This window comes from Stegodyphus dumicola, chromosome 1 (assembly GCF_044657685.1).
Source record: "Stegodyphus dumicola isolate Sdum_Otavi_A_Nest chromosome 1, ASM4465768v1".
In the NCBI taxonomy this organism is placed as follows: domain Eukaryota; kingdom Metazoa; phylum Arthropoda; class Arachnida; order Araneae; family Eresidae; genus Stegodyphus; species Stegodyphus dumicola.
This window is the reverse complement of record NC_140768.1, coordinates 206,481,154-206,502,222: the sequence shown is the minus strand read 5'-3', so window position 1 is coordinate 206,502,222 and position 21,069 is coordinate 206,481,154. Positions and strand designations below refer to the sequence as shown.

Here is a 21,069-nt window from a genome sequence, read left to right as displayed (position 1 = left end):
TTAACGAACTTTGATTAACAAATTCAACGATTTCCAAAGCGAGTAACTGCAACACTGTACGGGAAAAAATATTATCTTCAGCGCGCGTCACTGTCCATCGGGAATTCTAAAGATATATAGGTTTTAGGCCCAAGGGACATTACTCGAAATGTTCTCGAAACGTATAGAATAACCAAATGCCGCTTTGGGAGTAATATAAAATCTGGAAGCTTTCAGATTTTTATTTTAATTATTTTTTTATCATATTAAGTTACATTCAGTGTAGGAATTCCGAAAATATGCTTTATGTGTGTAACTTGCAAATTTGATGTAATTTTCATGCAAATATAATTCATATATTGTGCATAAGTTTGGTGAATGTGAGTTTAGGGTGTGTAAATTTTTATCTGTATCATCTACTTTAGAAATGATGAAAATTTATGAAAAAAAAAGCGTTTTAAAATAAAATATGAAATTCAGCTTTCACAGAGTTTAACTGATTGAAAAATTCTGAAAACGAAGAAACCAATAAAATTTAGTGTAATAATCAAATGTGAATCTTAAAAGACTAATAAATTATCAGAAAAAAGATTCTAAAATCTAAAGGGAATGAGATGTAAACTTTCAGTAAAACATATTTTAAAGGCTTTTAATTCAGTTTTTCTTCTAGAAACAACCGAGTTTTTAAATCCATATAGTTTATTTTAAACTGAAGCGATTGCAAAAACTTAGATAAACTTCAAACATACAAAAGATTTGTGGGATAATCTTAAATATTGTATTATATTAAGATCTATTATATTATATTATATTAAGATATAATGTTATCTTAAATAGTATATCTTAAATATTATCTTAAGTATTATTCATTAAATCAGGCGTCAGCAACCGTTTTTTGGTTGCGAGTCAAAATCAACCAAAATGTGTACATGCAGAAGATGTTTCGGGTCAGTGGTGTTTTCATTTTAGAACGATCTTCCATTGTGAATAATAAGCTAAACTTTCTTGAGAAAGTAACTGCAATACGCTTTAAACATAAAAATTTTAATTAAAATTAAAATTATTATTAAAGTAAAAATAACTGAATGAGCTTTAGCTTTCTCTTCGATATCAATGGCTTCCCTAGTTCTGAATATGTGATGTCAGTTTACTCATGCCTGGCTTATATGTTAGTCGTCTAAGGAAAAATACAAGCAACTGAAGTTTTTGTAGTTAAGTTTTTCATGTTTTTACTTGAAATAAATTTCATGTATGAAAATATTTGCTCGAATTCGTAAGTTGAACCGAATGCGGGGTAGAAATACCAGGAATTATGGATTACGGATCAGCGTTGCCAAATTTTTCGACTTTTTTTTTTTTGAACTTATGTTACAGTTTTTAAAAGTGCATATCGTTACTGCAACTTCATAATCGAACAAAAATGCTATCATTTATTATCGATTTATTTTAATATTTATTTTTTTGTATTCTTCAAGTGCTCATTTCATATTTATGTTTCATTATTTATATTTTTATATTAAAGTTTATTTTCGGAATTCAAAGGAGTTATTTGAAATTGGTCACACGGCGACTTGCGAGCCATACTAGATTGCCGAGGCCTGCTTTAAATGCTGCTCGAACTGGTTTAATTAATATACAAAAATAATGATAAAGGTTTTAGTTTATTTATTGAACTTCCTAATTACAATATTTATATTACAACGGCTGTTTGTCGTATACTGTTATTTGGCTATCTGTTCTTAAAATAGTTCTAGAAGTAAAAAGATATGCCACTCTTATGCACAGCTTATATTATTAATTTAGTTTATTCTTTCTTCTTAAACATATTACCTATAACAACAAGCATTTTAAGAGATACCCGTTGTTAATTAAAAAATTAATATTTTGGTGGAAATTAGTGTAATTGTAAAAATAAAAAATATTTAATAACAAAGAAAAGTTTCGGAATATATATATACATATATTACAAAGCGATACTTTTGAAAGCAAAAAATAAACATGCATAGTATTTTCGCGCATTAAGCTGCAGAAAAATTATCATTAAAGACATAAAGTAAGAAATTTAGAACTAATATTTCACAAAAACCAAAAATTGAAATTTATAATTAATAAATTTCAAATAATCTTGTAAATGCAACACAAAATTTTAAAAATTAAAAAAAAAACTTTTCAAACAAGCAAAACCCCATTTCAAAAAAATAATAAAATTTACAGAAAAATAAAATAAAAAAAAAAAGGAATTCAATCAACTTCAATGCTCCTTCGTCAGGGGGAGGAACATTAAAATCAATTGAAATCTCTCTTCTACAAAAATCCTTGGTTTTCTGTATCCAGAATTAGCCGATGAACCATTTCAATGTATTTTAATTATAAGATTTCACCCGAAAATTCTTCAAAGTTATACAACGTTAACGAAGTTAAGATTCCAAATATCAGGATTACTGAGACCGTAGGCTATATGGGTGTTCGAAAAGTTAATTTTTTTCCCATTGAGCACTTTTAATGCTAATTAATGCTTATATGTTACACATTTGTTGAATTCTGTAGTCATCGAAATGTCACAAACATTTACTTAAATTAATTGAATAGCTTCTTAAACAAACCGATGCCATGCAGTATATAATAGCTTTGTGTGTAGCTTAAATCAATGAAAAATTTAAAAACGCATAAATACGTTACCAACAAGCTTATTTTTCCTTGGCTTCGAAAGAAAAACAAAAAACAAGTTATCAGAATAATTGGAGTGAGCATACCTCGAATTGGTACACTAAATTTCTACTGTAAAAGATTTCAATATGCAAATATATTTACTATGTATGGGCTTTTAGTTAAGAATACGGATTTTATAGCTCGTCCCGCTTCTTAATCCAATGATTCCTTACGCGTGTTAGCGATTGCATTTGACAATGGATTTGACGTGAGTTTACCTCACGAAGTAACCTTATTCAGATCTAAGACTCATCAAGAATATATCAGTTCTTCTGTTTGGTTTCACGGCGGTAATAAAGTAGAATACTGTTAAAGCATGTTAACAGTGAGATATTTTTTATTAGGACTAGAATATTAGAGAGAAATTATAGCATGGCATGTGCAGATTTTAACCTATAACGTATTTTCTGATTTTGTACTTCCTTGTACGAAGTAAAGGAAGTATTGTAATCGCGAAAACTTCCAGGTACCATATTTCAACGAAAATATCTATTTTGACCTCTATCGAATGCAATCTAACGATGTTTTTGCGTGAAATCTGTAGGTATGGATAAAACAAAGGACTCTTTTCCCCCAAAAAAATTATAAAACTGATTTAAAATGGATTCAGAAGAGGTGTTTTCGTGGCGTATGTATACATATATACATACGCGCGTGTGTATGTATTTCTCATAACTCAAACAGCATTACCCTCAGAACGTTGAAATTTTGGATATAGAACATTTATAAGATGTAGTTGTGCACCTCCCTTTTTGGTGGCAATCGGCCGTACAAAAATAAATAAATATATGTATACATATACCCACTCTGTTACTCGGCTTCGTGAGCTCAGTTTTTTTATTCTTGTATGTTGGTAAACTGTGCATTTTTTGCTTTAAAACGGATTGAATTATGTTTTCCTTATCTTCCGGTTAATGCTTTTTTATGACTTTAGTTAACCTGTATGCAATATGTGTAGAATTGCCAACAATTTAAAAGTTGTTTAAGTGCGGCTGTGCCTAATTTTATTTACCACAGCAGCCATATTTGTTTACATATGAAACTTTGCAGAATAACGGACTTGCTGCCATCTAAAATGACTAAGCTTCGCAACAACTGTTTCTTTTTTTATTTGTCTAATTTCTTTTATACATCGTTTTAGATTTATTATAATATTTGAACAGAACATGTGCCAACGATTAGATAATTCTTTATATGATACAATTTTTGCGCTTTCAGAGTTATAAAATGAATGAGATATAACTCTGTTAAGTGAGCCTAGCGCCAAAGTGTCGCTATGGTAAATAAATGTAGTGAATTTTAAGAAGTTCATTTATTCTATTGTGGTTTATGCGCTATCGACGAAGTATATTTAATTGAATGCCAATAAGTTTTAATGGAATGCAGGGACAATGCGTATAATTTAATATTCCGTACAAAGAAGCCATGTGTTGTACATATCAGATTTTTTCATATGAAGATTTTGAGTATTAGTGACATTACATACCATTGTTTGATAACGAGGCTTACTTTGAACTCAAATGAATTTTATTAATTTTAATTAGAGGAGAAAAATATAAGAAAAAGGCAGATATTTGAAGGTGGAGGAGATGAAAAAGATAAAACTGAATTCTTAGATTAAATAGTAATAAAATCTATCTTTATACATGCGTGTAACCAAATCCTTTTATCTCCATCTTTATAATTTTATACGTATCTTTAAGTACAGCATCTTTCAATTTGCGATCCGAGGACCACATGTGGTCCTCTTAAATTTCAAAGAAAAAAGAAGAAGACAGAAAGTAACCTTCAAATTAACTGCGTACACCATATTACAGCTAAAACTCTCAGAATTTGGAAACTATTTATACATAGCAATCGTCTACCGCTAATTCTTCCAAGAATGACATTTTATTACCTGTAGCCCTACCTACGGACTTTCCACTTTAGTCTTAGCAATAAACAAGGGATTTAAAGCTTAATGACTTCATGCCAGCATACATCCAAACATATGCGGAAATAACAATGCAAGAATCGGCACCCTCATCCACCTCGTTAATTGTAAATACCAACATTTATTTAATTTTTAGTTAGTAAGATAAGCATTATTCAAACTCCAATAGCCTTGAATTATAAGGTATTTCTTCCACTTCCCTAGCGTGCCTTCGGGCTGTAACGGTAGCACGCTGGGCCGGTATTCCAGAGGTCCGTGGTTCGATTCCCGGCGAAGGCGGGTGCATATTTTTCATCTTTTCTGCTTCCAATTAACCTAATGGCTCTACAGAATTACTAAAAACAAATATAAATTTTTCTTCTATTAAATTTAATTACTTAGTGTCAATATAAATTTCAATGAATTTTAGTTAAGATAATCCGCAGAACAGTTTAATTTATACAATTTGTCCTCATTTGTATAAATTAAAATGCCCTCATGAAGTTTGAGAAACATTCTTTTAAGTGCCTAAAGATGAGCTAACCTTTGGTCTTTGTTACCTTAGGACTGCAGTTTGCATTTGTATTTTCAAACTTCATGAGGCTAAATTATTCATAAAATATCATTTATAATGAGATACGGAATGAAACTCGGTGTTAGGATATTTTGAAATCTCTAAAATATCTGTAAATAGATATTTACTATACATCTTATTTGATATACTCCTTCTAACAATATTCGTAATCTGGGTTGTTTTTGTTAATTAGGTAAGAGATATTCATTTCAATAACTGCCATTCTTTCAGACTAATGAGAAGGGAATAATCCATTTAATTGAAGTTATACTTTTCAATCTTGGTTTGGTCTGCTTGGTTCACTTGATTATGGCAATGCACACTAGTTCTATCAAACTAAGGAAAGGGATGCCTTCCTGGAGAAATTTCTGAGGGAAACTGGCTAGAATACACGTTACACATATTTTCGTTTATTTAATTTATAGCTGTTAAACAAGATAAATAAAAACAATATTTGTGTTCATTTATCTTGTTTAACAGCTATAAATTTTGAGAAATTGTAAAGTTTGTTTGTATTTAATCTCAAATTTAAGTTACAAAGTAACGGTGCTCATGCATTTTATTAAATTTGTTTATTAACGGCATGGGCGTAACTAGAGGGGGGCAAAGGGAACATCTGTCCCCGGGCTCAGGATCCAGGGGGGGCGCCGAATTGATAGTATGAATTTTTAGAATGAAAGTGTTTTTTGTTCTTGGCAAACAAGACGGCAAACATCTTGAATCGTCCCCGGGCGCTGAAAACTATAGCTAAAGCTCTGAAACGAAAGTAAAAATTCCGAATTTTGATACACTGTTTTGGTTCAGGATAAATCCTGGATATTTTCAATATTTCTAGAATTTGTGTTCTATAAACAACGATTTTGCTAGTATCGTTTCCGGTCATAATTGGGATTCCTTTATTGAGATCAGAGTAAAAATTATAGTCACTATTCAAATACCAAAATCCATGTATTAAAAAATCAAAGAAATTTGTGTGATCCAAAAATGTTTATGAAAGCATTTTTGGATTTCTATTCCAGCTGAGTTTCATAGTTAAAAAATGAAGGCGGTTGCATAATGTGATGTAATCACATAATCTGCTGTCATTAATTTATACCATTGCACTTTAACTACTAATGAAAGGAGAAAAAAATCATATATTAAAATATTAAAAAAATATTTCTGATATTCGAATGATTTTAGTTTTTTTACATATGTATGTCATTACCTGGCTTCAGGGAAAATATTCAGGGAGTATATAGTCTGTATTAAAATATTAGCTTACATACGAAATAGATAGAAGTTTTGTACACGCAAAAGGAATATTTTCAAAAGCCTAAATTAGAAGTTAAACTAAGTATGAATTTGCCTTTGCATTCCGTTGAGAACAAAGACTTGCTTTCGTTTATAAAAACTAAGAAAAAACTATTTGATATACTTCTCACTAGTATTTATATTTTACAATTTTTTTTATCAAAATTTGTGTTTATTTAGATAATTATTAAAGCATTATTATCTATTTAATGGCTATTAAGTTAATGAATATGAAATATAAATAAATTATTAAAAAGTAAAGAAATAAAAGAATTAAAGCATACATTAGAATTTATTTTGCCGATTTACACAACTTCAGCGATGTAATCACATGTAGGAGATCACATGTTTTATCAAAGTTACGGAGAATTAAAGTCATTTACTTCATTTCTTTGAATACATATGGAAGCGCAGACGACATTCAAGGCCAGTGGTTGCAATTAATTGTTACTGTTCTAAGAAAACAATGCGAAGCAAAGAATTGAGTGCCATTCTTGCTTCAGTCGAATAAAGAATGCAAGTATATAATTATTAGATACAGGCTTCGTTTAACAATTTTTTATTAATAAATTCTGAATACTGCTGTTACAAAAATCAGATGACAAAGAAGGAAGAAAAGTAATTAGAATATAAATTGTTACATCAGATGTTGCAATTTGTTTTCATATTTTACACTTGATAGTTTTTGATGTTTTGTTTAACATAAAATGCAGTCACTTTATTTATGTTTTAATTAATTTAAATGCAACAGATTTATTACTGCTTGCATTTATTTTCAAATTAGGTAGAATAAAATTTATCACCATTTAATCCAATGGCTCCAATGTCAGATAACTAAAACGATATTTCGAAACATTTCTATATTGCAGCTATCGTCAAATTAAGAGTTTAAGCATATGAAAAATTATATCAATTAATAATAACCATACTTTATGCAATCAAAAATAAGGAGTTCTAGATTCCTTTTTCCATTTGATAAATAATACTAAAATAACTTCTAATATTTCCCTCAAAGCCTTAAATAAACTGAGATATGACTAGACTGAGATAGACATATCATGGCTAGGTTTTGCATTTTATACATGTATACATTTTATTACCGTAATACGATAATTAATTGTCATGCAAATGATGCTTTTAACTCCCTGTAAAATATTTCAAACTTGTATTTCTTTTAATGAATATTTTTCGATTAACAGTGATGGATAATGAGTATCAGCGTGAAAAATATGGAAAGCATTTTACATAATGTCTAGAAATTATTACACAATGCTAGCTTATTTTTATAAATGAAATTCTACATACATAATAATACAAGGAAAGTAGTACTGAACACCTTAATCTTCAAAGATGTTCATATAAACATTGGAATTATTTAAGTTTTACAAATACAATATATTTAATCAAGTAACAGAATCGAAAAGATATTATATAAAATACACCAAGAGCCAAAAACTAAAAATATTTAGATGAAAGTTTAAATAATACAGACAAGAACTACATGTTTTTTATAACAAAGTAAAAACGGAGTGCATTCTTTTACTTATTAATTATGAAGGCAATTCCTTCCAACTCCTTTCACTATCACAGTTAAGGAAGTATAATGGCACATTATTCGAATCACTTCAGGGTTCTTTTCTTTTGCAAACAGCAAAGCAAACGCTGTTTCTAAATCGTTGCCAATTCTCTCTACAAAACTTGGAAATACCTTTTACATCATCATACAGAAAATCAATCAACATTAATCAGAAATCAATATTACTCAATATTTCAATACACACTTTTGAATTCAGTATAGAGATAAAACATTCTGAGCAATAAAAATTTTTAAATATTATACGACTGGTGATTAAAGTATATAGAATTTTTATCTTTAAATTTCATTTTTTATGTACACATGTAATAGTATAAGCAATAAAATTTACAAATACTGTACAATATTACTGAATGCAGATAAAATTTACATATACATAACAATATCAGGAGAGTTTTGAGAAAATATTTGTATCACATACATTTTAACATATCGGCATTTATTTAAATGTGTATCTGCGTGTGTGTATAATGCAAAGTAAGCTTATATTGAAATTTCTGTGCTTGTTGTCCATAAGTAAATTTTGTTTAAATATGGAAATTTACCTATTTGAGATATTTTATATTACTTTAAAGCTATGTAAATTACAGTATTTAGAAAAACTAATTTTTTCATTTGCCAGAAATCGAACAGTACATGATTATAATAAAAATAAATTAACTGAAATGCCATCAGACGAAACAAAACTTTAACTGGCAACTAAGAGCCGGTAAGTTGTTAGTTGTCATACAAGTTATGTATAGTAAATATTATCTCATCACAAAGTTTATGGACATAAGCAAAAACACTTTTTAAGTTATGCTTTACATTTGGCTTTAAAATTAAGTGCAAAGTGAAACAATTCATAATAGCATGAATAAGCAAGAAACAATGAAGATTTGCAATTTATTACGTAATAAGAATAAAATTTTCTTATTACGTAATAAATTGCAAATTCTTTCGGACTTTCGGACGGAATGCAATAAAGCTGTAATATGGACGGATTCAAAGCAAAATATTTCTATAGAGTGGACGATATATTAAAAAACTCTACTCACATTTACAATTTTAAGAGCATTTAATGTCTGTTATCTACAGTAACAATGCACTGTTTACATATTAGCTGTTTAGTTCATTATTTTTACCCTGCTAATTATTTTTTCCTTAAAAATTTATTTGAAATTAAGAAATTTCAATAACAGAACAGTAATTAATTTATTCCAGCAATGTTGTCTTCTAAATTTGGTATCTTGGCAGTTTTGCAAATGTCTTCGGTAACAATTTTACCAAGAATTTATGAGCGCTAAAAAAGGAAATTAAAATTTTTTCGTACATTATTGTTCAAATATTGGAATTTCTAGGTCATTAATGTATTTGTTAATCTTAAATTTAAGTTAAAAAAATCCTTTTTTTTCCTGGTGGTAAAACTTAAGATATTAAATTAGCATATCAGTTCAAAATTATATATAACGAGGTCACGTGTTTATTCAACTTACTGTGTGTGTAAATAATTTTCTTTTAATGCATTTGGACGCATGCGATTAAAATATTATCTTTATAAGAAATCAGCGCCAAGAAAGCGGTGAAAGTTCAATGCGATATCTCATTTCAATCCTCTCCACTTCAAGCTTTCCGGAAGTTGTAACAATAATCATGCTACTTAAGTCTTTTTCTTTCTTTCTGCAGATGTTTGGGATGAAAATATAAAAAGGTATCCCATTTCTACCTTTTGTTCTATTTTTTCCCCCTCTAATGGAATGTTCTATTTTTTCCCTCTAATTTTTAATGGTGAGATGTTTGAGGATCGGGGAACAGGTGTGCACAGAAAACGGTTGGACGAAATGATAACATGTTCTTTACCATGTGTAAGCGTTTTTTTTAAATGTATTTTCCTGAGTGGCAACAACAGTTTTTTTTTTTTCCTACGGTAATCTTTGATGACAATGTTTCTGTATAAAGTCTAACAATTAATGTATAATAATTATTGTCTAACAATTAATGTTTGATGGAAATGTTTTTGAAAAAAGGAAGCAAAGCTAACATATGTATTTCTATTATTGTTTCATTAAAATTTCTCATGTTTGTTATATTACGCATCAACGCCACTGACGTTGTGTCTAACAATGTCTGAATACGAAATTTAATAGATGGATGATTCTAAAATCACTTCACGGTCATGTTCCATCATGTTAATGAGAATTTCTCTTACCTACTTGATAGTGAGAAGCTGAAATGGGATGATTTTCAAAAAATTATTCGGAAAGAATCTGAAGATCAGATATAACCGTTGTGTTCTTTTTAGTAGGATGTGTAAGTGTATGATTGTTGGACTGCGAACAAATGATAGCCTGGAAATGCGAATATGTATATGGATACATACATATGCTTAACTATACAATAATATGCTAATTTAACATCCCGCACAGGAAATTTCGCTCTTACCCCCCTCCGATGACAGTTTCATTCCATTAGCACACATTATAAAGCACTGATCCGCAGATATATATACAGTGTCTCAAAAAAGTGATGGGACACTTGTGCTTTACAAAAGGAAACTGCAATAAAATAAATTTAAAAAACATGTAAAATTTTTTGTGGGTGTGTTTCATACTTAAATTTAGTAACAATTATTACATAACATACATTTTCTCAAAATATTAAAATATTAATTTAATAAAAATATTTACAATTGTTTAGAACGGAGCAGAAAATGGCTCACTTAAGTGATGGGGCACTACGTACTATGCAACAAAAATCGTCTGAAGTAAGCAATAAAAATATCTTTTGGGGGTATTTATTTTTACTCAAAAGCAATTGAAAATAATTTATAAAATTGTCTGCAGTATTTCTCTCCAGTTTGTTTTGGAATTTTTGTGTTTTTTAGCTCTGTGCAGCCATGAATGCTAAACGAAAAGAAACTTTGCCTGGAATTCGAAAATTAGTTATTAATTTGCATATTCAACGTGGAAAATCTATTAGAGAAACTACTGAAACAGTTAACTTCAGTCATTCAACAGTTTTCAATATCATTAAACGATATAAAAAGAATCATATGATTCAGGATAAAAGAAGACCTGGCCGACCATCAAAGCTATCCAATGGAATAAAGGGAATTATCGTTCGAAATATTAAAAAAAAATCCAAGAATGAGTGCTCCTAAAGTTGCTGCTGATTTACAAGCATTATATGGAGTAATTGTTAATTCTGAGACTATTAGAAGAGTAATTCGATCTACTGGATATCACGGTAGAGCAGCCAGGAAAAAATTCTTCGTAAGTGAAAAGAATAGAAAACTCAGACTGGGTTTTGCAAAATCCAACATAAATAAGAATTCTGATTACTGGAATGAAGTTATATTTGCTGATGAGAGTAAATTTAATATATTTGGTTCTGACGGTAGAATCTTGGTGTGGAGAAAACCCAGGGAAGAATTTCTCAAACAGAACTTGGTGCCAACAGTAAAACATGGTGGAGGAGGAGTTATGGTATGGGGGTGTATGTCGTCCGCTGGAGTTGGTAATCTTGTTTTTATTGACAGTATAATGGATCAGTACAAGTATATTGACATTTTAAATCAAAATTTGAAATCTTCATCACGAAAATTGAACCTTCATAACGATTTTTAATTCTACCAGGACGATGACCCCAAGCACAATGCTTTGAACGTTAGACGCTGGCTGCTGTATAACTGTCCTGAAATAATAAAAACACCCCCACAATCTCCACAATTAAATCCCATAGAGAATATTTGGCAAGAATTGGAATCAAGAATTCCCAAACACACCATTTCTTAAAAACAACAATTAAAATCGGTGCTTCAAGAAGAATGGGGTAAAATCACTCCAGAAATCACAAGAAAATTAGTCAAATCCATCCCAAGAAGATTAAATCATGTTTTGAAAGTAAAAAGAAATCCAACAAAATATTAAAACCTTTTAAAAAGTAAAATTTTTGGATAAATATTTGATGGAAAAGTAAGTGTCCCATCACTTAAGTGAGCCATTTTCTTCTCCGTTCTAAACAATTGTATTTTTACTAAATTAATATTTTAATATTTTGAGAAAATGTATGTTATGTAATAATTTTTACTAAATTTAAGTATGAAACACACCCACAAAAAATTTTACATGCTTTTTAAATTAATTTTATTGCACTTTCCTTTTGTAAAGCACAAGTGTCCCATCACTTTTTTGAGACACTGTGTATAGCTTGACATAATGCAGTTGAACGCATGTAATTTCCATTTGTTCAAGTAGACATAGTTAATTCAGATATCCAGACGACAGACGACTTGAACGACCCAGTAACACTTGAAGAAGTTTTTGATTGATTAAAAATTGGTATATTGATTATAAAATAAAAATCTTCATAGGAAGTTTCCTGTTATTAAACTAATTTATCCCTAGGTTTAGTTAAGAATTTATGATTAATGATGTGGTGAATAGTTCATGAAAATGCTTTCAGTTTACTTTACAGCCATATGGATACTAATACTAATTTTCAGAAACTTAACTAACTAAACTTTCAGAAACTTTCAGACAAATTATATGTCTTTTATCATCTTATATAACTTTTCAAAACATCATTTAACGATTAATGACATTTATCCTCTACACGCGAAATTATTCTTATAGCAGACAATTCTTAAGAATTGAAATATCGGATGAGCATCTGTAAACAGTGCATCACCACGGTTATCTACCAATTTTTTAAAGGATATCATGAATATATGTTAAAAAGTGCGTTAAATAGATGCTAAACCAGAGCAAAAAATGTGAGTTTCACAAACTGCGTGCTACTGAAAGGCTTTTATACTAGAAAGACATTTTATGATATAATTGTAAATAGCTAAGTGATGTGTATATTTATAACTACAGATAAGGCTTCTGTAACTTCATTACCTATTATTGAATTAAACTAATTTTTCCGTTAATTATGTCTGAACCTGAAATCATGGCTTCTTTTTTTACCGTCGGTTAGATGAAAAATCTATTATTACAATAAAAAGTCACAGTTAAAATACTGTCATAATTTGTAATATAAAGTAAACAGTTCAACAAATGTTGTAAGAAAGTTTTAAAACGTAAATCAATATACGTATTAAGACCATTAAATTTCAGTGAATTAATACTTTCTTAATAGTACATTTAACTAATTTAATAGCTTAAAGTGTTAGTTCGTATTTAAACTATTACGCAAAGAGATGTAAATATATATAATCTCATGTCTCATTATCTGTACCTAACAGTATCATCAGTTTCCGAATTTGAGATCGGCAATAGTCATTTCAATGCAAGAGAAATAGCAACATTGTTTGCATCTGCAAACGAAATTATTCATTTACCGAAATTTGACATTCGGAGAAATGGAGAAAAAGAAAAATTTAATTTATTTTCACGTTTTACAGATTTAGTTGTTTAAATGTGAATAAAATATAATGAAAGAAATTTACATTTAAAAAACACATGCATTTTATCGGCGTGAATATTTAAATGAAGGTTTGCAGTCAGCAATCAATACTTGACTAAAAACATACGTCAATTCGTTTTCCTTATGAAACGAAAATTAATGCATTTTTCAAACTTTAACATTCCAAAGTTCCCGTTTTTAAGGAATGTTCGGATATTCTATATATAATAAGAATGTTCGGATATTACACAAAAAGGGAAAAACATCAAGCCATCCAACATGGATTTTCCTATGCAATCAATGATTTGTAAATACGACCGATAGGTTTGTAAAATGCAACTAACTTTTGATTCAAGCATGATGTTAAACAAATAAAACAGGATAATAATCTGTAATTGAAATTCATAATGAAAAACTTTAGAAAGGTCTTTGATTGGTTAAAATGGTATAAATGTTTATAAGGAATCGTCGTAAAACATTTATTGTTGTTAAATAAAATACATTTATTTTTTAAATTTAGTCATCACGAATTTGCGCGATTTATTACTCAAATCAACTCAGAGCATAAATGATAAAATTGAGAAAGAGACAGAAATGTTATCCGTGTTGCTTAACAAAAATCAGAATTATTTCTCTAACAAAGTCTGAAAGTGTATAATAGAAAATTTTAACTGAAATTATCAAATCAAAATTTTATATATTCATAGCTAAACACTGCGAACTGCAAGAGACACTATCAAAACATTACAGCTTAATTATAGGCACAGACATAATTAAACAGAAATGCTAGTGCTTATAAGTAACAAGTACTTAGGTTATTTGATGAATTCTACGCATCCTTAATTTGAATAGAATTAATAAAAGATGTTTCTTGAAATTTGTATAGATACTGCCTTGTTACTTTATAAGAACTTATAAACATTTTCACCGTGGTCCCCCAACTGTGTAATTATATCCAAAAGAATTTGATTCTTTTCTAAACACACTTAAAAAACTAAAACTCCTTCACGTGCATGGTCCCTAGCATGACAAATAAGGTCTCTGTGCTGTATTGCCCATATTTTCATTTATCGAAATTTGTCTTCCGTTCATTCTGCATGTCAACAATTAGCAGACGATAAATAATAATTCAATTCACGAGAGAATGTTTTTTCATCATAATTTCTCAGCCATGAAGATAAACAGACAAATAAAGATGGTAATCCATTTGGTTTTTTGAATCTGAGGGACTATTCTTCATTTAAGTAATATTAACTATTTAACTCTATTTAATTATACGAATTTTAAAGACTTATTTTAATCTAGGGAAATAAGTTCCGCGAGAAGAAGAAAATACTATACATATTCTTGATCGTGATATTTGCCAAAATGGGTCGTTATTACAAAAACAAATGCATTATGAGTAAAAAGTGTGTTAAGATAACGTCTTGTGCTAAATTCTAGATATTTTAAATGATATATCGCTTTTAGATGCTGCGTGAAACTTTTATAAATGAAGATGATTTAAACAATGACTGCTATTCAAATCTGTAATACTATATCTACTACGAAATACAAGTTATACTGTTTGATTTAATATAATAAATCTAAATATAAAAAGAAACCTAATTCTAATTTGTCCGCTATCTTCATCTGATAATCGTCTATCAGTTTTTTACAGGACATTTACCATGAGAACAATTCGATTACTGATTGCACTCTTTTATTGGCTCTAAATTGATATCCAAAATGTTATTTACACATTGTATTCTTTTCCATGTGTTTCAAATTACTTTCCTCATTTCGAGGAAGACAGCGTTTGAGAGGACTATAATTCATACATAAAGGAACAGAAATTTTGGCATGTTCTAAAATTTATAATATTAGGAACATTTCATACAATAAAAACAAATCTAAAGATGCACTATTATCAATAAATATTTTGTTCGATTGGACATTTCTTCTTTGGGTTGTGAATTCTACAAGTAAAAGTGTAAAATATCTTCAGCTAATTTTTTGTGTCGCAACCAAAAAGAAAAGAAATATAATAAATTTCAACTAAACATTCTGTAAGAAAAGAAAAATTATGATTTTAAGAAAAAAACTTTAAAGCAAAATTATGCTGCAACTTTCGAAGTTTCTATAAAACGTTAGAAAATTTATTAAATTAAGTGCTATTTGCTAAATTACTTGTACTGAATGTCTGCTGAACTATTCTTAGCATCATCACGATAAAGCCTTATCCCACTTTCCTAGCGTCCTTCTCGGTGTAGTGGTTCTGCACGCTGGGCCGGTATTCCAGAGGTCCGTGGTTCGATTCCCGGCGAAGGCGTTGTTAATTTTTCATCTCTCCGGCCTCCAAATAAATCCTAATGTCTCTACAGTGGCGCTCGAACTAAAAAGGTTGTGGATGATGATTCTCCGCACCCAGGATTTGGCAACTAGGTCCCCTAAAACCCTAGTCGCCCTTTAAAAATGGGTGTATATAAGGTATTTCTCCCACTTTCCTAGCGTCCTTCGTGGCGTAGTGGTTCTGCACGCTGGGCCGATATTCCAGAGGTCCGTGGTTTGATTCTCGGCGAAGGCGTTATTAATTTTTCATCTCTCCGGCCTCCAAATAAATCCTAATGACTCTACAGCCTTTTTCTAACTTCGGTAAACAGTCTATTTTCTATCTATACTATGTAAGGCTTTGTGCTTAATTGAATATATTATCTCTTTTACCATATTATATATATTTACCATATTATAGTTTACTCATATTATAGAAAAACAATCTTATAAAGGTTACAGAATAATTACCAGTATCAAAGTTTTGAGCATATAACTAGGACATACTCGTATTTGCAAAAAATTATATAAGCAAAAATCTCTCCATCTTTCTGTCGTTCTCCCAATCCTCTCTATTTTGAGTACGAGGAAATACTTCAACCAGCTTGGAACTTTCAAAATATTATATATTGGCACCATATATATATGATATACATTTATCAATACTGCTATTATCGATGTCTTTTAACTTATCGAACGAACAGTACCTAAACCTTTAAGTATTTACAATTCATTATTATTCACAAACAGCGTTTTATTCCCCTTTATATTAAATTACGTACTAATCTGGCAACATACTGCTTCAGTTCCAACTTAATCTCTCACTTTTCCATTCTCCTGTAAAAACCTAAGTACTCCAATGAAAGAGTGCATTCAGTAAACTTATCTCGACATCGTATCACAGATTCTGTTCAGCAATGATCGTTTAGAATGTTCAGTTCATTCTTTTCGCAGTGGTATCCGAGCACTAAGTAAAGCTACAAAGCTTTCGTTTTTTGGAAGAAACATTTTCCGATTGTTTCCGTGGTTTGGGGGCAAAATGTGTTTTACAAAGAATGGACTGTGCTTATGACTTCAAACCATTTTCTTGCATGTTTCTGGCAAACTTGCTTCAGAGCTGAACTTGATCATAAGCTGGCGGCCACTATGTCATGCTCCTTTTTGGTAACTGAAACAAGAATATGAGTAAGACACAATTTATTTTTAAATAAAGTAAAAAAGGATTTTATAAAAAGAAATATGAACAGGGTAATTTAAAAGGGGTTAGAATTTTACATAATTTGTGTTTAAATTTATATAATACAAAGTTTGACAATACAATTAGAATAAAAATGCACAAAATCATGCTACCTTGTAAGTAATTTTAAAAATTAAATTTTTAATTTAGTTATGTTCATCAGATGGTGCTTCTTCCATAAAAGAATACAAAGAACCTCCTAATAAATGTTGAACTTGGCAACTATTATTATAGACCGTTGTCGGAAAATAAGCTAAGATAAAAGGATATTAGGAACAGTATTTCTTCAAACACTCTCAAACTGCTGCTGAATTGCGTCCTTTTAAAATTGCCCATGGCGTTCCGTATTTACCAGTTATTTAAAGTATTATGTAGCAGCCTGTCTTCAGGGAATATCAAACTCCCTATAGCACAACGGTTCTGTTTTAGATTCCGTTGAAAGAAAAAATGCAAAAGTTTATCTCCTCGTTAGAAAAATAGGTTTTTGTGTAAAGAAGAAAAGAAGATATAGAGAAAAGATTTCAGAACAAAAGTATATATATATATGTGTATCTAGAGAGAAAGAAAGAGAGAGATATATCTGTGCTAACGAATGAACGATGAGTTGAAGAAATATACTCTTGAACGATAAATCTCTTTTGCTGTTGCATCACATGGGTGGTCAAAATGTACGTGTTCTTTTGTGTAAACAAACACTGACAACGGGATGCATCGTGGTTTCAAAACAACTGGTATGGAAGACTATTTCTTTGGATAAACCTGAGTTATGTCATTCACGGAGTGATAGTCTGACACTTCTTACCACACAAACGTTGCAGATCAAGTCTATCTACCATTAAAAGGCATTCTTTTATGAAAGTTCCAAGATGTATCTCAATGTGCATTAATGGAATAATGGCTGCGAAGCATGAGAAATAATTCCATTTATTGGCTTACAAGGAAAGCTGCCGGATTTCACGACGATAATCACTACGGTTTTGAAGGGTGACCAAGCATACGAACAAAACAATGAGCGCAAAATGTGACATTTTTTTCGTAATTCCCTTTTACTCTTCCTTAGAATAGGGAGTATAAAGTGGCTTGCGCGTTCGAAATTTTTGCAGCCTTAGATTGGCAAACTATACACTGTACTCCAAAAGCTAAGAAACAGCAGGTTTTTTGTGTCTAATTTGAGAATGAAGCAACATAGAAACAAGAAATTTACAGGACAGGTTCACTAAACAGTTCTTTAACGAATGCCACATAGAATGTTTCTAAAGTTCAACCCAAATATGAATTACAACAAAAAACTGCATTCTTGGCAGAGAAATCCAGTCTTCGAGAAACAGTATATCATAGTTTTTCTGAGGGACAATGGGGTGGTAACAGTACAAAATGAGTTCTAATAAGGAATGAGTCCTGTTGCGATACATTGACGGCAGAGACTTTCCATGCTATCAATTAAGTTGTTGGTCCGTGAAATGGGAAGCAACGACCAGACAGGGAGTAATATATGTCCAAGCTCATATTATAAGGTATTTCTCCCACCTCTTCGGCATGCCTTCGGGGTATGGCGGTCTGCACACTCGGCGCGTATTCCAGAGGTCCGTGGTTCGATTCTCGAAGAAGGCTTTGCTCATTTTTCACTTTCCCTGCATCCAAAAAAATCCTAATGTCTCTATAATCTAACGACCTTAGAGGAGGACTTAAAGCTGCAACCTGTGTCCCAAGGTAGTCCGAAAGATGCTCTAACGGATTCAGGTCAGGGGATCGAGGTGGCCTTTCCATCCGCACCATACAGTGACCCTCAAGATATTCTTCAGTAACCCGAGCTCGGTGCGGTCGCGCATTGTCGTCCATCAGAAGAACTCCAAGACCAATAGCAGCGGCATATGGGCGGACATATTAATGAAGGATCTCGCCTCGATATCTCACACCAGTCAAAGTTCCTCTATGGAATACATGCAGCTCAGAGTGACCACCGAGAGTGATCCCAGTCCAAACCATTATTCCAGGATCACTTCTGTAACTGTGTCTTTCCACGATGTGAGACTGGTTGTATCTAATGCGTGAGATTGGTTGCATCTGGTGACCGTCCAGATCAGCCGACGACTTGAATCACTCTCCAGTGTGAACCTGAACTTGTCTGTGAAGAGAACAGACGCCCATTGTTGAATAGTCCAGGAGACGTGTTTTCTTCTCAACATAAACAAGCACCTCTGTGTCCTCGGGTCAAGGGGACACAAACAGGTGGTCGTCTTGCATACTGATCTGTATTGTGCAGGCGTCTGCGCACTCTTAGTAACTGAGATACTTGTTCCTCTTCCTATTAAATGATCTGCCATGAGCTGAGGCACAGTAATTTTACTCCTCCTTCGGAGCGAAAGAGCTAAATAACGGTCTCCGCAGGTGTAACTCTAGGTCTTCCTGGAACATATCTTCTAGACACAGAATCCTCAGATTCAAACTGATTTTATAGTCAGTGGACATCACTACGAGATACACTGAGACGCCTAGCAGCATCTGCGTTTGACATTCCCATTTCCATCCATCCGATCGCCTGCGCCCTCAACGGGCAAACGACTTCTGGACATTGGTAGACTCTCCTGGACATTGTCTACCAAACTGTAATAACAACTGAAGTAAAAAGTAAAATTACAATTTTTGCATTTTTTTCCTCCAATCTCCTATATAAGTATTCAATTCTATAAAATAAAAGTGGTAGCTATAGTTTTTGCATGTATGCAACTTCGTTACTCTCATGGACCTTAATAAGTAAATCATAGGTTCGAAAATCTGAGCCGACACTTTTTAAATACACCAACATTTATTTTCACGCCATTTCTAATTCTACAAAATTTTAAATGCAATTAACTATCAAACAGAAAAGCAGACGTAGACGTAATGATGCATCTGGGCACGTGATCCTCGTGACAGACGAATTCTTTAGGGTTGCCACAAAAAGGCAGTGTGTCGCCACAATCCTCCCACCTTTTGAGTGGATGGCTACACACTCAAAACATAAAACTTACATCAATATAAATGCGGGTTATATGACAAAGAAAATTACTTAATACTTAAATCATATTACTTGAAAACAAAATTAATAATGATGAATAATACAACAATAATAGCACAACAAAATAAATCATAATAACTCAAAGACATGAATTACACATTTTCTTATACAGTTCCTTATAGTTTTACGTGATTTTAAGATCCAGTATCTTTCTCTTAAATGCGACATCAATAATGTAGTACCTGCATGCAACAAATCTTTGTGTGCACTTAATATCAATAATTTGACTACTGGATGTTCAGAAGGTAATATGATGGGGAACTTAAAGCTGTTAGAGTCGTCACGATAAGCAACATTAGACTTAGCTCTTATTAGACTCTGACTATCGACAAATGGTCTGAGTCGTCTTAGCTTATCATCTGTTTCACCATTAAACGACTCTTTTTGTATTAATAACATTAAAGCTATTTCTCCCCTTTCTATTTCAGATACAGTCAAATCCTTAGAATTGTTGTTATTATTATTCTTACGTACATTATTATAAAATCTGAATATCCATGATGACATTCTTACAATTTTCTTAAATGATGAGAAATACTTATAGTACCAATCAATACAATCCAATACAATTATCACTCTTTGCCAACGTAACATTAACTGTCTTACGTATTTCTGAATTAACCAAATCCTCATCTGGTTCATCATTAGATTTAGGCAAATTCGCCTCATCTTTCCGTAACCAATCAGGTCCCTCCTACCATTTTCGTTCTATTAATTGATCTGCATAACAACCTCTAGAAAGTAGGTCAGCAGGATTGAGACTACGAGGGACATGTCGCCATACAGTGAGGGAGGTCAAAGACCTGATTCCCAGTACACGATTAAAAACGAATGCTCCCCAACGTTGATTTCGCCGTATCCGACTTAAAGTCGTCGAAGAGTCAGTCCAACAATGAATACGAACTTCATGTAGGCCAATATCATTAATAACTGAAGACAATAACCTAGAACCAATATTACAAGCAAGAAGTTCTAATCGAGGAATCGTAATAGGTTTTAAAGGAGCTACTCTCGA

At 31.3% G+C, this 21,069-nt stretch overlaps 1 protein-coding gene across 1 annotated transcript in view; it reads right to left on the bottom strand.

Annotated features, from left to right (window-relative positions):
• Window positions 1-12,139: 12,139 nt before the first annotated feature.
• LOC146999451 (uncharacterized) overlaps window positions 12,140-21,069 on the bottom strand; it is a 245,213-nt gene continuing 236,283 nt past the window's right edge. The window contains exon 3 of the mRNA XM_085824922.1: window positions 12,140-16,927. Within this exon, the coding sequence (XP_085681048.1) occupies window positions 16,887-16,927 (41 nt within the window). The 3' untranslated portion in view covers window positions 12,140-16,886. The remainder of the gene's footprint in view (window positions 16,928-21,069) is intronic.